A 17775-nucleotide genomic window follows, 5' to 3' on the forward strand; every position below is an offset into this window, starting at 1 on the left:
CTTCAGATAATCTTCATCTCTTTATTAATTTTAACCTAAAGATAAGATTAACACCTTCTAGGTTATTTACAGTGAATTCCAGGAAGGTCTGAGTAAACCGGAAGTCAGTGACAACGTGGGATTTTGAAATCGAATCAGTAGCAATCACAGCGGCTGAGAGAAACACACAAGCTATCTGAAGAATGAGCATTACCCAAACTTGTCTCTGCTCACATAGACGCTACATATAATTTAATATTTTGTCTTTGGACATGCTTAGAGCACAGACAGTTTTAACTTGCTTTCTGAATAAAATAACCTATTAGCCTTTAGCCATCGAGTGCTGCGAACACCTATCAAAAGTTTTGTCACACAAGACTATAAATACGTGAAACCATTGCCCCGGCTACACGGCTGTCCATTATCCACAGTTCCAACCACATCCACATCCATGCGATTAGGAATCCTGGACTGTACTTACCTTTCACTGCTGCTGTTGTCATGAAAAGAGCAAAGGGAACTTTCAGTGGCTGAAGACCAGAAAGGGCTTGATGCCAAAAATAAGACACTGATTTTCTAAGAAATCTTTTGTTACCATATGAGTGTGTGTGTGTGTGTGTGTGTGTGTGTGTGTGTGTTACCGGGGATTGAACTCAGGACCTTGCACTTGCCAGGCAAGCACTTATTCTACTGAGCTATCTCCCCAGTCCACCATACGAGTTTTTAGGCTTATTTATTATTCACTTCTCTTTGAATCAGTTTGCTTATTTATCTTTCTATTCTAAGAAATGCACATGCCTGCATGGGTCTGTATGACATACCTGCTTCTTAGAATACTAGCATATGCATAACATATGCACTATGGGGAAATATATTTAAAATGTTAAGATTAAACATAAGTAAATATATAAGCTATTTTCAAACATATATTAATTCAATTTTTCAGTTGCCATTGCATTGTTCTTCCCCACACCACCATACGCAAGCTGCCGTCTCCACCACCGTGGCTCATCCTACACTTAACTCCCTCGAATTGCTGGCTTATTGTGTAATTGCTTTCTAGCCAGCAGCTCCTCTCTTGGAGAAGTGTGAGGCACTTTCTTTCACTATGAGGCTCTGACATCATGTACCACTTTTTCTCCATCCCTGCCTTGAGTGGCAGAAAGTATATCCCTTATGGCTTCTATGCTGCTTGCTTTCCTTTTAAAGTGTGTTAAGACTCCTTTAAGATTAACAAGGCAGAGCACACTTCCCAAGTCTGTGGGAATGCCGAGGGCAGGGGATGGAGCTCTTCCAGAACTGAGGACGTGGCTGTTTCCCAAGCTGCCCTGGGAATGTAGGTTAGGACAAGGGTGGAGTTTGGCAGCTGGAATCATTACTCACTTCTCGGAGGACCAGACGTGGCCAGATCACAGTGCCTGGGCCTCTAATTTCTCACTCATCTTTTCTACCTCTTAGATTGGGAAGGACAAAAAAATATGCCAGACCTGAAAAGTTACAGAGGGCTAAAATGTGAAAATGTAATACACATACATTGGGTGTCTGCTGTGAACTAGAAACTATGCAAAGCATTTAATAACTGCAAGATGAAAGACCCATGAACTTCAACCAAGAGGCCCTCACATTTTTGGGGTTTGGAGGGAAAATAGTTAAGCAGGCACATTCATAGTTAACTATAATCTAATACCGATGAGCAAATTTAAAAATTGTTGATTAAGTACCCTTGAGCAATAAAACTCACCCAAACAAGGAAGCACGGTCTAGAGTGCTGTTGAACTGAAAACGGTTTCCAGAAGGCTGTGTGGGTTTAACACATCAAGTAGATGTCTTTCCTGGACTGGGTCTCGGTGGCAGAAGTTCTGATCCGTGTCAAAGTCGGCAGTGTCCACATAGCTGATGAAGTGGCTAGATTGCCATTTGTGTTTACAATAGATGACACTTTTGTGTTTTTTGGCTGTGGTTCTCATTGATACTGATTTGTTTTCCCAGGGTCCTCGTGGTCCTCAGGGAATTGATGGAGAACCGGGGATTCCTGGTCAACCTGGTTCTCCAGGGCCTCCTGGACATCCCTCTCACCCAGGACCCGATGGCATGAGCAGGGTGAGTTGTGCATTGTTCAGTGTCACACTTGATCAAGTGCTAAATTATTATCACTCTACTGTTGCGAGTGTAGCCTGTGTCCACCCAGGTCCTGATGCTGGACTGTAAGAGTTGTTATAGGAATGCACACTGGGCTGAACAAGCAAACCCAGCACATTAACAATGGATTCCTGGAAAATTCGAAGTAGCATCTTTTAAAGCATCACTTTAAATGAGGATGGCTTTATCAATGTCAGTTTTGGACTACAAGAACTCCATTTTTTCTGTGACCCTAAAGGAGCACCAGCACTGTGCCTCTTTGGACTGGAGAGAGTCTTCTCTCTTCTGCTGAAGCTGGGGCTCAGAATGCTGACAAAATCAACACTATATCCTTCCACCATGAGAATGTGACTGGAAAGGAAGCCTGGGAGAGAAACGGGAAGCAAAATCAATTCAGATGCCCTATGGTTGGGCCAGTGAGATAGCTCAGTGGATGAAGTGTCTGCTTTGGCAAGTGCAGGGACCAGGGTTTGATCCGAATGTTGTGCAGGCCCCACCATCCTGGGGTGTGGGAGCACCGGGGCACCGAGCTGGTGAACAAGTCCAGGCCTGGTGATGCGTGCCTGTAATCCCAGCTCTGGGGAGGCTGAAAAAGGGAGGATCACCACGAGTCTGAGCTGTGTGGTGAGACCCTGTACCAAATACATAAATGACAGAAAAGACAAAGTAAAAGAAAAGATGCTGTATATTTATGTGCCAGTTCCTCAAGATGTATGTCATCTGGGCTCCCAAACTCTGGGCCATGGACTAATCCCAGTCCCAGGCCACAAAGCAGGGCAGGGGTGGATGGCAAATAGATTAGGGAAGCTTCTTCTGGCTTTATAGCTACTCCTGCTACTAGTGTTAACCCCGGAGCTGTGCCCCCATCCAATTAAGGATGAATTGGAGCCTCTGTGTCTCACAGGAGCAGACTCTGCTGGGAACTGCTGCACCAGGGTTCTGGGGTACGGGCTCTGTGCAATCATCCTGAACCCCACCCCCATCCCAGCCCTGTCCATGGAAACATTGTCTTTCAGGAAACCAGTCCCTGGGCCAAAAAATTTGGGGACTGTGGAATGTAAGCACTATGTACTGTGGATCACGTACTGATAAATAAAAATAAGGGATGTGAATCATACGATGAGAAAGAAATAAGCACATGAGATTATTTTTGTATAATTAAGACTTTTTCTTTTGTCTGTGATGACATACATGAGAACGTCACTAAATATGTTGCTTGTTTGCTTCCTACATTTTAGTTTCTTGGGTGAAGTAAAACAAAACGTTTGGGCCTCTGTGAGTTCTAGAGATCTGGAGCGAGGAGGTCTGCCCAGCCCAGGGAACGTGTGGCTCTGAGTGCCGCTGGTGTTTCACCTTAGTCCATGCATGTGGCTCTCAGCTGATTCTCAAGAACTGCCAGCTTCATCTTTCAGATAATATGTGTATCTCGTATGTGTATCTCTTTTTTCTCTCTAAGCTCTGGAAATTAATATAATTATTGGGATGGAGAAGAACAGTTTTGGTCAAGAGAACAGATAAAGCTGCTTCTCATCCTTGGAACATTCAGAGAGTTATTTAAAAGATTATAAAGTTTTATCAATTTTTATAAATACAATTTACAGTTCAAATGCCGTGATCAAAGAAAGGATGTGATCATTTACTTAAAATTGACTGAAATGGAGCGCAGTATCTTGAGCACATGTTTTAAGGGTATTTTTAAGCTTTGTCTGAGAGGTTTGGCATGGTCAGATCAAGATTGGAAGTCAGATAAAGAGGTTTAAAGCCCAAATCCATTAGACTGAATGCTTATCAGAGTGATCCATGCTTTATCAGTTCTCAGACACTTGTCCTGTTGTAAAATTCCCTGAGGAAGAATGGTCAATTCATAGCACATACAGTAAGAATCAACTTGAATTTTATTTCCAGGCTTTAAAGTCAAAGATATAAAAATAACACTTAGAAAAGTTGTTCTGTAAAAACTGCCGAAGGTGCACATCCCTGAATTTTAAAAGTATGACGTTACATGGCTCTAACATGAAAATGGTCCACACGTTGCTTTCACAGCCCTTTTCAGCTCAGATGGCTGGGCTGGATGAGAAGTCCGGACTTGGGAGTCAAGTAGGATTCATGCCTGGTTCCGTGGTAAGTATGCATTTTACTGGTAACCAAAGTATTTGTAGACAAATAATTAGAAAGTGAGAGGCTTGAGACAGCTAGTCAAGAAATAGCATGTATCTTCTCAAGCACATCCACCCACCCATTTGTCCATCCATTCATCTATCCATCCATCCACCCACGTATCCATCTACCCATCTATCCATCCATCCATCCATCCATCCATCCATCCATCCATCCATCCATCCATCCATCCATCCACCACCCACCCACCCATTCATTCATCTATCCATCCATCCACCTACCAACCCACCCGCCCACCCACTCACCCATCCATCATCCATCCATCCATCCATTCATCCACCCACCCACCCACTCACCCATCTGTCCAGCCATCCTTCCATCCAGTCATCCAATCATACATATCTGTCCATCCATCCATCCATCCACCAATCCATCTACCCACCCACTTCCCCAGTCATTCATCCACCCATTTATTTATCAAACCCTACTATGTGTGATTTAACAAGTGAGCAGATTTTTATTTGTAGCCACACAAATTATTTGTGGGCAGTAATAAAGGAAGAAAATAATGCATTTTAAGACAATGACTGCCAGCACTACAAAACTGCTCCTTTTAATTGGAAAAAAACTGTTATTAGCAGCTTTTAGAAATAATGATTTTATAAAAGTTTGAAATAAGAGATGTTTGCTGCTTAAATTTTATTGCTTTCTACTTAATATTCACTGGCTGTCTTATTCCAACAATTCCAAGGCTTCTGGGCAAGGCTTTCTCACAATCTCCATCTTTTTTTGAACTTCGTTAACTGCCAGAAAAATTCCCATTTTTCATCAGGCAGTTAGCTTGCCTTTAGAGCAATGCAATCTCATCAAATGAATTAACACTTTTCGAGTTACCTCTCGTGCTTTCTTTCATTGTAACAATTTAAAATCATTCTGGATTGGTAGAATTTCAGACAACAAGTATACAGTCAGACCTCATTGATGGTCACCTCCGTGCCCAGCCTGAAGGCCCTAATTATGAATACTTTAAGCAGCACTTGTATACATATTTAGCAGTGTACTGTCATTCAAGTATTAGCTTCAGATATTTTTATGAGATATTTATTTTTATGCAATTGGAGTCTATATTAGACATGTGTTTATTTTTAAGGGAACTTTGTATTTTCTTACTAGTTAAAATATCTGATCAATTTTAAATGAAAATTTAAGTTTCTTTGTCACACAGATAGTAAGGTTAAGCTCACCTGGCTATGTTCTAGGGTAATAATATCATTAAGCTTCTCTCCTGGAGAGTTAGCTACTTAAGTTTGCAGACCAAAGATTAGAGAAAAAGAAGGGCTACAAGGACAGCCAACATTTTGTCCCTAGCCTTTCAAGCTCAGCGAGGACTCAGGACATAGGAGAACCTGTACTGTAACATGATGCAACTCGGCAGTGTCCCAAATTTTCTGATCAAGGAGATTATGGGGCCAAAGAGGAAAGTGATCGATGATGTAGAGTGTGCCTAAGGAGAGTCACATGGAGAGAAAACATTCTCTCAGGATTTCACAGAGAGCACATTGGCCAAGCAATGGCCATGACTCATCCACATGGCTGACACTGACAAAGGTTCTACAATCTGAGGTACAGGGTTTCAGGCTACATCCTGAGGGGATTTGACTGATCTTGTCAGATACAGAATTGACATGTCTTGTTATGTAGGTCTTGCTTTATCTTGGTCTTAACCATCCAGCAGAAAAGTATAAAAGCAAGGTATAAAAAGTAAAGCCATATTAATATGCTGAGCTGTAAAAGGCTCAAGTCAAGAACTTCTGACTTTGCCAGTCCTATGCATAGCCCACTACTATTATGTACTACTGGACTATGTTGGATTATTTTGCTGAATTCATTCACCTACAATATTTGAATGGCAATGGAACACCCATCTCTGATAAAACTAAGCAAAAAAAGGGGATACAAATGAAGGACCATTTTGTATCTGTATATACAAAATAGGATAGATATACAGCTACTTTCTCTTAATTCAATGAGAAGAAAGATTTGTACTAATAGTGTTTGGACAGGATAGCATGTCTGTATCTTGTACTATGAATAACCACTATGAAGACAACAATAGTCAATGTATTAATTATTGAAATTGTCCTACTAGTTTGCTTTGAAACTGTCTCATTGCTATTTGTTTTTCAATAAAATTAATAAAAAAGTAGATTCTCAGTATTTAAGAAAAAAGAGATTCTTTGTCATAAATATAAGCCCAATTTTAGCCAAATCATTGTATTTTCTTTTTTTTTTGTATTTTATAAAGTTTAAAATTGTGAAAATTGTACAATCACTAATGCAATATTAAATTTGTATACATTGCATTTTCCTTTGCCTCCGTTTGCTACACCTCAGGGTAATCATTTCACAAGAAAGGAAGGATACCTAGGTTGGTACCGCCTGTGCACGCTGTGGAAGAAAGAAAATTCAGAAAGCTTAGGGTCCTAGATAATTTTAAACCAACATTCAAAATAATCTAACTATTACTGTTGGCTTCACAGGCTTTTACTTCAGCATATTCATTTAAGTTATGAAAGCTATCTGCTGTAAAACTAAAGAATGAAACAGAGAGTTCGATAACACTTTGTTCCTGCCAAGATTTTACCTTCTTCAGATATCAGGGTTTAACAGAGCTGTTCTTTAGCAGGCCAGGGCTCCAGTTCCAAAGGCCCTGGGGTTGTGCAGGCACACTTTCTCTTTGTGACACCGAGGGCTGTATAATATCACCCTGAACATTGCCCAGGCTTTAATCTCTCTCCCCGCCTTTATCTGCCTTCTAGATGAGCACAGATGGAAAACGTTATCCCTTCTCTCTGCTATTGCTTCATGTTTTCAGTTCCAAAGCTGATCCAACATTTAAAAAGTATTAATTGTCATGAACACTATGCAACTTTTCTTCTTATTTGTTTTAAGGGTCCTGTTGGCCCAAGGGGACCTCAAGGTTTACAAGGGCAGCAAGTAAGTCTGTTTATAATTAAATTACATACTACAAGAGCACTAGTGTACACAAAGGTCTGTGGGATATGATTGCTCTGGGCTGGTTTTTAAATGACATCATTATAATGCTCACTTTTAATGGTTGAAAATAATTTTCACTCTCCTGGAAATAGATGCAATATATTTTCAGAGTTTCTTCATGATGCTACATTTTTATCACATAATTTCTTTATAGGATGAACTCCTAATACTAGCAGGACTTACATGGATTTGCCTCTGAAGTAATAGCTGCTAAGCTCATGTTGTGATGAACAACATTTCCATAGTTGAGTATGAGGCTATGACATCAGCTCAGTCAGGAGACTACCGTATGGCATTATGGTAGGTAGAAGTCAAGCAGATCCCATTGTGAGACCTTTAGAAAGAACATAATTGCAAATGCTTTTTATGCCTCATTGTGACGGAGGACTATTTTATTACTGGAGGAATGATTCAACAGGCATAAGAAGTAGTTTTTTATGGATAGAAAAAATTAGGTAGATCAAGGTTAACCATACTGATATAACCATGTGTGATGAGTACAAAAATAGCTGTTGATGATGATGGTGATAGTTACCATTGACTGAACACCCACTTTTCAGATTAGTTAACCAAGCTATAGGCAGATTAAACAATCTGCCCAAAGTCATATGCCTAGAAAATGACAAATCCAGGAATCTGAACAACTGCCTTGTGTCTTGCCTATAGCATAGGATTTGATACCTTGTTTTCTTTTGTTTAGTTTGTATCATTTGGTTTCAATTACAGGGTGGTACGGGACCAGCAGGACCTCCTGGTGAACCTGGTGAACCAGGACCAATGGTAAATGTCAAGTAAGCGTGTGGACCCAGTCACACTCCGGTCACCCTGGCAGTGATGTCCCCAGGCCCTCTACGGCATTGCGAGAAATAGCTATGCGGTTTGGGAGCCCTGTCCTGCGGACTTCGCTTAGGCTTGTGTTCCTTATGTGGGAGAACTGGACCAAGGGCTTTGAACCTAGGCAGACACAACTGAAGTCTGCATTTGTGGAGCTGAACTTCTTTTTCCTATTGAGCGCATGGTTTGAGACATAAAGCATAAAATTCAAAACATTAGTAAAACTGTTGTCCTTGGTATTTTTAATTGTTTCAACAGTATTTTAGACTTATTATTGGCAATGAGAGGTAAATGTTAATGTTCCCCTTCTGTCTTGTTTTATCATTAGGGTCCAATTGGTGCACGTGGACCCGAGGGCCCCCCTGGGAAGCCCGGGGAAGATGTGAGTTTTCTTTTCTACTTTGCTTTGAAGTTTTAAGGAGACCAAGGAGCAGCTGTAACAGGAATGCTTTCACTCCAATTTCACTTTCCTCACCCTTTTACCTTCCATTAAATTCAGTCTAAAGCAGAGAATTCAGAATGAAAGTATACAAATATGTAAAAGGACCTTAATTTTGATTGTGTTCTACTAAGAGCTGTTTCTCTTCCACATTCTCTGGATTAATATTTCTGTAAGTGCTATCCAAATTGTTGTCATGGTCTAAACAGCCACCTACGGAGAGTGTAGGATTTCATATTCTAGAACCCTTGTTCACGGAGCTACTGAACTGACCTGAAAGAAAAAAGAATACATTGCCCTTCATGTAGAGCAACATTTCATTATGAGAGCTTAATGAAATGAAGTTTAGAAATTGTGTTAGTATAAGTGATTATGGACCTATACTACACATCATACCTATTTCCTGTGTCAATATGGATCCCTAAAGTGGAACTATGACTACAGAGATTAATGGTAATAATAAGTAATTAGAGAAGAATGTGAAACAATGTATTTGATTTCCTAGATTCTTAGTTGTGGCAAAATTGAGACTAAATTAGGGAAGGGCATTTTTTATGTGCAACGCTAAATGAAATAAATGCAGTCTTTTTACTTCTGAGTTACAGTATTTGTTTAAGCAGATGACACTAAGTTTTGAGATAGAATAAATATGGTAGGTTATTTTTTTCATTGACCGGTAGATAGTATTTGAAGGAACCATGTTTTTGGCACATGTGTAGCTACGTATGTGAATTTCAATGGTCCTAAAACAGTGAGTTACATCAGGCAGGGAAGTTTATAGCCAATGATTCTCCTGTATAAAATGATGAAAGTTCCACATATTGAGGTGCAGAAGAGATTGCGGTCAGAGCCTAGAATTTCATTTATTTGTTTCCTTTTTTATATGGTGTGGAGCTTTGCACACAAACTTTCTAAAGACTTTAAATCTGCAGTGTATTTGTGATCTAGGCTAACAGAAGAATGTTTTAATCCTTGTAACCCACCCATGTTTTTCCTCACTAAGGGTGAACCTGGTAGGAACGGAAACACTGGCGATGTGGGATTCACAGGATCACCCGTAAGTCTGTACTTCTTCAAAGTAATGACATAAAGATAAAAGTCAAGAAATAAAGAACATTAAACTACTTCACAATTAATTGCATGGTCATGTATTAGACACTAACTAAATGCAGGTGCCCAAGTAATGTTTCCTGTGTGAAGACATCAAAAATCATAAGATGTTTTTAGCTAGCATTCCATCTAATTGTACCTCCCTCCTTCATATTGGCCCCGTAGGAATAACTAACCCTAGAGCCAGAGAGTTATATTATAACCTAATATGGAATAGAGTGTCACAAATATTCTCCAAACTGACTATCACATTTTCAGAAAATAAGAAAAAAAAATTCAGAAGTCATAACCCTTGCCTTTTGACAATTCCAACATTTCAATCCTACTTATTTGTTATTTTGAATTATCCCGCATGTCTGAAACAATGGCCCGAAAGAACTTGTTACTTGTTTATCATTTCCAATGATAAATTACAGACAAGTTGCCTCTGGCTGCTCCGTAAGATCTAATGTTGCCAGAGAGTCTTGATTAATATTCTGGGCCCTAAAATCTTAGGCCAAGATGTAATGATTGCCAGCCTTCCAGCACAGCTGTTTTCTTCCCTCTGGACTCACTAAAGGGACAGCTCCGTGGCTCCCCCTCTGCCCCAGAATTCAGGAGCTGAGCCATCTGAACGACCCTGCACCCTCCTGCCTGTCGCTCCTCACTTTGCTTTGCTAGGTCGTGCTGAGTGAGTGCTGCACAAAAACAGGGCCGCTGGGGCGTGATAAGCAAGCACCACTCTCTCTGGCCTCCCTGCTCTGATTGATGGTTTATACTGCCCCATGGCCCTAAACTGCTCCAGCCTGCTCCATCCGGTGTGTTCTCACTTCCTAATGTTCCTGCCGCTGAGCACAACCCACAGTACTGCATTTATCTACATTCTGAAAGTCGACGAGGTTCAGTACTAGGGATTATTTGCTTTTAAACAAATGAATACCTTTAGCGGGAATTTGCAGGGCTCTAAGGATTGTATGATTTCAGTTGTGAAACCAATGACCCTTCCCCATGCTCCCTTTCCTTTGTTCCTCCATTCGTCAGTCTGGAAAGGAGATGCAGATGGAGGCATGAGGTTTAGTTATCAGCACAGCTGTCCTCCGCAAGCCGCACTCTCGCTCACGGTGGAAGCCTCTGTGAGCAGCTAGTCAGATGCGCTCCGCGAGCTCAGCAAAGCCACGTGTGATTGTGTGGCGATGACAGTCCTGGGTCAGCAGAATGAGAATTCTTTATGAGCGCTGGGACATCTGGTTCACTTTCTTGTTATGCTAGGGATATGTAATCGCAGGAGAATTTCCGTCCCACACCCCAGAACACTGAAGTTAACGAACTATTTGAAGTAACATATCTCAGTAATTCACCTATAGGCTCAGATGGGTGTGCATTGCCTGTCTGGCCCGGATGGAAGGAAGCCAGATCTCAGGAAAAGGGAGGACTCTAGATGCAAACTTAAAGAGGATTCTTGGCAGGAGAGGATTCCTAAGCAGGGTTATGTAAACAGAAGAATTAGTGGGAACTCATTTGTTCAGAGAGCGGATTCAGTGTACCTCTACTCTGATACTCTCAAAACACTAAAGAAATATTTTCCTTGCATGAAGTCATGGAGGAATTATTACTCTCACTTTAGCATATGGATTTAATTTCTCAAGTTTCTTATTCGTCCACTTAGTAGAGAGTGGATGAGGCTTGTGATATGTGGCATGAGGACTTTAAGTTCTACGTCTGACTGCTAACACCCGAGAAAGGGATCCTTGGGGAAGGTTAAAAGTGCCATGGAACTATGAAATATTAAAGATTTTTTCCATTTAGTTGTCTACCAGTGACTGTTCATCAAGTGCCCACCATCTAGGCCTAAGAGTACATGGCAAGGATAGGAAGATTAATGATGTTAATTAATAATTGATAATAATTTAAAACATCAATCTGAGCTGTCAGGGAACAAAATCTACTGGTGGCAGTGGAATAGAAATTCAATGCAAGCCAAATTAATGTAGGAGACAAAAATAAGGGAATAATTAGGTCATAGGACCATTATCTATTTTAACATAAAGAAAAAGTTGAAAACATTGTTTCAAAATAGTTGTACCACTGAATTGATTTTTGTTGTATTACAATAGTTTTTTAAAAGTTTATTGTGTTTCTGTGGGAGAGACATAAAATTGGCAGAAATTTAGAAATTATCGAGTCAAGGAACCAAGCGATTCTCACATTTTCTGTTGACTATTTCACTTCATTTATTTTTAAGGAATTAGAGCAAAGACTGTCCTCAAATCTCCACAAAAATTGTGTGTTATTATAGCATCACACTGTCCTTCCCACTGTATCATGCAGCCAGTGTTCAGAAATTCAGGGAAAATAACAAGCACTGGCTGGCTACAAAGTAGTTTACTCTTGCACCAGAAACAAGACACAGTATAAAGTGGAAAAAATGGTTCTTCTTACGTTCATCTTCTGAATCTTTCCCTATATAATGACCTGGTCAATTAGGATACAACATGTTGATTCACACAGACTTTTTCCTACCGCTAATAATGACACGATGAGACCATCTCAGCACTTGCAAAGGTCATCAAACCAGTAGCTGGGGGTTGTGTGCCCTTCTGGGAGAGGCATGTTTCCATCTCTGTGTTTGCTTTGTTGCTTTTTAATCCCCAGGTACCTGCTGCAGGATAAAAGTGTGCCGCTCTGTTGGTCAAGACCATGTACTGGATTTTGTCTTGAAAATTTTTTATTTTCTATTCATATTTATGATTCTAAAATGCCTTATCTAATTTTTCCCTAGGGGGCTCGAGGCTTTCCTGGGGCTCCTGGGCTTCCAGGCCTGAAGGGTCACAGGGTAAGTTCAGGCCCTGGTAGGCCTCTCAGACACCACAATCTACTGAGTAGGGTCTGTGATCCCTATCTTAGATGTCTTTACAATTCCCTTTGCCAGTTGTCCTTAACTGGCTGTGGCTGCACGGTTGACTGCCGGTTAGTGAAATCACAATGTTCTTTTACATTTCCTATGAATTTCACTTGATTTTATAAAGAAATAGAGTTTGAGTTCTGACTCTGCGTTAGATGCTAGGCTACAAAAGAGAATACAATGATGCATGAAAGCGGTCTCTGGCCAGCAGCTTCAGCTAATAGGAAACGCAGTTAAGAAAATAGGGATTATTGGAATAAATGACATAATTCACGTAGAGAGTGCACCAGGTCACAGGAGGAACTCGGGCAACCCAGTTTTGAAAGTTATAGAATGATTCATTTGTAACTCAAGGTAATATGTGTTTCTTCCACACTATAATATATAGGTCAGTTTCTTTCTTTCTCTTTCTTTCCTCCATCCCTCTCTCTCTTTCTTTCATTCTTTCTTTTTTCCTTTTTTCTCTATCTGAAAGTGAGTCTGATATTCATTTAGTATGAGTCTTACTAATCCGTTTCAAGCAGTTGAGTTAGTTAGAATGTTCGCTGATATATAAATAATTAAATGTCATTGTTCCTCTGTATCTGCAAGGATTGGCTCCAGGCCCTCCCAAGGATACCAAGGTCCAGAGATACACAATTCTCTTGTATGAAGTGATGTAGGAGATGCACATTATAGAGGCGCATCCTCTCATCTGTGTCACATTACCTCTAGATCACTTATAATACCCAATACAGGCTGGAGAGATAGCTTAGCAGTCTAAGCACCTGCCTGGTAAGCACGAGGACCTGGGTTTGATCCCCAGTGCCGCATGCCATGCCATTCCAGCCCCGGAATCCTCGGCCCATGGAGCTGGCCACTGAAATCGGGCATGGTGGCTCATGCCTGTAATTCCAGCACTAGGGAGGCTGAGACAGGAGGATCATTATGAGTTTTAGCTACATAGCAAGACCCTGTACCAAATAAATAAAAATTTTAAAAAATTGTAAAAAAAATACCTAATGCAATGTAACTTTTATGAAAATATTCAATGTACTGCATTGTTTGGAGAATAATTAGGAAAGAGAAATCTGTACACACTCAGTATAGATGCAGCTGTCATAGGCTAACTGCACAATATAAGTCACTAACTTTTTCTTTAGATAATCTCAAAACTTCATTGGTTGAATCCATAGATGCAGTACCTGTGGATACAGAGAACCAATTATATTTTGAATATGGTTCTTATATTAAAATTATTCTTATATTAATCTTATTCTAATATTAAAATGTAACACATATTTTGTGATTATATATCTTTAAAAGTGGTACTATTTCACTTGTTGCTGCAGGTTAAATTTTCATGAAGCTACAATTTGATAATTATCAGTATTGCAAGTTGAGAATATTATATAAATGAGAAAACTAATTTCTTTTGAATTTGCTTTTTCAAAAACTATTAAGAATTTGGGATTATTTTGACTAATAACTTTGAGTTTCTATATTTTTGATAATGCACTTTCTGTGAGCTTAGTTTTGATTCTTCCTTTATGATTTTGGAAAGTTGAAACAAGAACAGGATATACGTACTAATTTAAATTTTTCTTCTCAGGGACACAAAGGTCTTGAAGGTCCAAAAGGTGAAATTGGAGCCCCTGGTGCTAAGGTCATTGCACAACCCTCAATTTAACCTCACTTTCGCATTTCTAGTGCCTACAAAGTTTTGCAATAATTTTGTAGGAAATAAAGGTATAAGTAAATTAATAGGAGGGCCGGCAAGATAGTTCAGCAAGATAAGTGCCTACTTAGGCAAGTGCAGGGACCAGAGTTTGATCCCTGGCACCACAAGCCATGACATCCTTGCCCCTGGGTGTGCTGAGCAGGTCACCAAGACTGGGTGTGGTGGGACACACCCATAATCCCAGCACTGGGGAGGATGAAATAGGAGGATCACTGTGAGTCTAAGCTCTGTAGTGAGTCTCTGTACAAAAATACATACATAAAATATTAATTAATTAATAGGTGAATCCAATTTGCTATGTTATTCATTGCTGTTTTAATTCTAGCAACTTCTAGCCATTGTTTCTTTCCCTACATTATTTATCTCTATAACCAGAGAGAAAAAATCAAGGAAATATGAAAGAGTTTTCAGTGGGAAGGATCATAAAATGCACATGTGGAAAAACATTTGGCTTTAAAATGTTACTGCTAAGTTTTCTAAATAGGCCTTCAGAGGACATGAAGTCAATTTTAATTTGGTAAAATTTTACTTTAGACAGATGAGACATAGACATATAATTATTTTTTAGCGATGTATGATAGTTTTTATTGATCTTGTTTATATCTACTTTAGACTAATTCCATAGAGACCAAATTTTCATTTAGTTTTAAGATCAGGCAATAAATTCTGAAATTGCTCATTGAAAGCACACTTTTTAAATAGGATCTTCAAAAACATGCCTTTAAAATTATGTCCATATGGAACTGTGAGATGTTAATATGAATCTGGGTTTCTTATGTTGCATTACATCTCAATTTGTTTTAGGGGGAAGCTGGTCCTACTGGTCAAATGGGTGCCATGGGTCCACTGGTATGTATTTCCATATTTCTCTATTTTTAGACAACATTAAGAGAATGTTGAAATGGGAAAAAAATTAGCTACTGAAGTAATCTTAATTAGCAGCTTAAGAACAAGTCTTCCAGTTGGAGAAGAGTTCTTCTTGTATTTCATTATTCTAAACTGACAAGTGCCCTTACTGGCTTGCTATATGCATTATTTGAGCACAATATACATTCTATATCACACTCACGATTCTAGGTTAAGTGGAATCTGTTACTGTGCTAGTGTAGTGTAGATGTCTTCAGAGGTAGAGAATCTCTCACATCGAAAACTGTTCCTGGAAATATTGCTGTGTGATGAATAATTACATTGAGTCAAACAATCTAGAATTCTCGTTAAATACTTCAGGAGATGTTTCTTCTCTTACCTACAGGGTCCAAGAGGGATGCCTGGAGAAAGAGGAAGACTTGGGCCGCAAGGAGCTCCTGTAAGTTTATCTGATTTTATTTATAGTAGAGATATGTGTTTCAAGTGTTTTTAAGGTTTGTTTTACTGAATATGCTTTCTAAATGAGAGTAACAATAGGTCAATTGCTGCTATATTGTTTTCTTTGAATAATATTTGTATTTTGGTTTAAACTTCAAATTTTAAGTGTTGGACAGGATAACCTAAAATTTCAAAAGCTGTGAAGAGAATTTATAGAGCATCCCTCCCCCTCATGGGGACTGACTTGCCAGTGTATTTCTCTGTCTTTTGGCTGTGGATGTGCTAAAGAGCCACAAATTGTCATGAAATTTATAGATGTTTTTCTTTAACTTTTTTCAAATGCCAATGACATTGCCCCCTGGCCCTTTACTTTACATTGGTGCCCTAGCTCAGCGACAGTCTTTACCTCTGTACTAGCACCACTTGGCAAAGGGCCTTTACTCCATCTGTTACGAACAGGCCAGAGGGGACCCAGCTTAGGAATTCCTGTGTAGTCTACTTCCTTGCACCCAGCCTGTCATTGATTGTGTCAAGGCCTTTGGTCAGGTTTCCTTTCCCAGCAGAAGGATTTGCACACAGAAAGTTTACTAGGGAAGTGTGCTTGAATAGTACACTTGTGAAAGAATGAACAAAAGAAGCAGCATTTGTGTGAGAGAGAGAAGTTGAATTTTGTTGTGATTGCAACAGGCTTCATCAAAACTCAGGAAGACTGTGGGGCTCCTCAGTCTTGTGCATGGAAGCCAAGCATCTGTGGGCACCCTGCCAGAGGTGGTCCCGTTAGACAAGAGCAGGCTCTAGGACAGACGCACCTGTGAGCCCTTAGCCTGCGACACTTTCAGATGATAGCGAATACCTCAGTCCTGGAGGACCTCTGTGAGGTCTACAAAATTCACTGGGCAATTATTTCTGTGCGTGTGGGCTTTTTTGCTTGTAGACATTTGCAAAGGTAGTCCTCTTCTGTGTTAGCCTGGCCATGAAGAAGGATAAGAGGTGCAAAATCTCATTGTCTCTGAGCTCATGGGTTAGACCATGATGTATTAAAGCCAAAAGAGCCAGTTGAACCAGTTTCATGTCTCAGTCTTTCTATTTTTTGTTGTCTTATGGGCAAAAGTGTTTAATACTACTTTTTGTGTACATGTGTATTTTTATTGCTGCTAGCTTAGTGACAGTTTTAATCAGTCACCATTCATATTTATCCTTTAATTTTTAACATGGAATTTGTTTATAAAGCAAATACATTATGAAAAATACTGAAGAAATTTTAATCTTAGCTTGTTCTTTTTCCTTCTAATTAGGGACAGCGAGGTGCACATGGCATGCCTGGCAAACCTGGACCAATGGTGGGTTATGTTTCTTTTATAGTCATTCACTAATTTGTGCATTCTTTCATGGACGCATGCAGAAGCACTTGGAGAGCACCTGTTATGCTGTAAATGCTTGAGATAAAATATATTAAGTACACAGTTGTTGTCCTTGAAAACTAGACGTATTAATTAGCATCACTCTATAAAATTATTACCAAGTGCTGCAATCTAGAATATAAACTGATGTATAGCAGGATAGAAGAGGACGTATCTAAACCTGAAGTGAAGAAGAACATAAAAGAAAACCTAAGAAAGGGGAATTTTCAAGCCATGTCTTGGAAAATAAATATATAGAATGGGCAAGAAGGTAGTTTGGCCCATAGAATGTATAGATAAACATGCGGTGATTTCAGGGAGATGCTAAGAGGGTAGGGCTGGATGGGCCGGCAGGTGCTAGCTCTAGGAGATGTTTACTACATTTATTGTGTTAAGGAGTGTGGAGCTATTTTCTTTAGGGTAATGAGAACAACTCAGGAATATTGAACATAGGAGTGGATTGACAGGAATCGTGTACAGGTTCTGTAGAAGACAAGATGAAGACAGCAAAGACATCCCTATGTAGAGGGATAACTCACGCACAACACCAGAGAGAAACTAGACAGAGGTGAGCTGAAGTTACTATTACTGCAGGCAGACCGCATATCACAGAGCTACAATGCTAAAAACCGTAGCTGAATAGATACTTTTAAGGAGTTTGGTGAACTATGTAATCTATGTAATTTGTGTGAAACTAAAAATAAATGGATTTGGTTTGTGAATACGGTTAGCTACATTTTTCAGAAGTATTTTAAATCAATGTTGGAAGGTACCTGAAATAAAATTGTATTGT

The 17775-nt window shown here is 39.7% G+C and overlaps 1 protein-coding gene across 1 annotated transcript in view; it reads left to right on the top strand.

The window, feature by feature from the left end:
* The window catches only part of Col5a2 (collagen type V alpha 2 chain), a 153329-nt gene that overhangs the window by 93589 nt on the left and 41965 nt on the right, over positions 1-17775 (top strand). Inside the window, exons 7-17 of the mRNA XM_023712336.1 lie at positions 1969-2079; positions 4162-4239; positions 7189-7233; positions 8020-8073; positions 8456-8509; positions 9570-9623; positions 12435-12488; positions 14149-14202; positions 15082-15126; positions 15530-15583; positions 16878-16922. Coding sequence (XP_023568104.1) covers positions 1969-2079; positions 4162-4239; positions 7189-7233; positions 8020-8073; positions 8456-8509; positions 9570-9623; positions 12435-12488; positions 14149-14202; positions 15082-15126; positions 15530-15583; positions 16878-16922 — 648 coding nt within the window. The remainder of the gene's footprint in view (positions 1-1968; positions 2080-4161; positions 4240-7188; positions 7234-8019; positions 8074-8455; positions 8510-9569; positions 9624-12434; positions 12489-14148; positions 14203-15081; positions 15127-15529; positions 15584-16877; positions 16923-17775) is intronic.

Source organism: Octodon degus, unplaced genomic scaffold (genome assembly GCF_000260255.1).
Source record: "Octodon degus isolate 3935 unplaced genomic scaffold, OctDeg1.0 scaffold00025, whole genome shotgun sequence".
Taxonomy (NCBI): Eukaryota; Metazoa; Chordata; class Mammalia; order Rodentia; family Octodontidae; genus Octodon; species Octodon degus.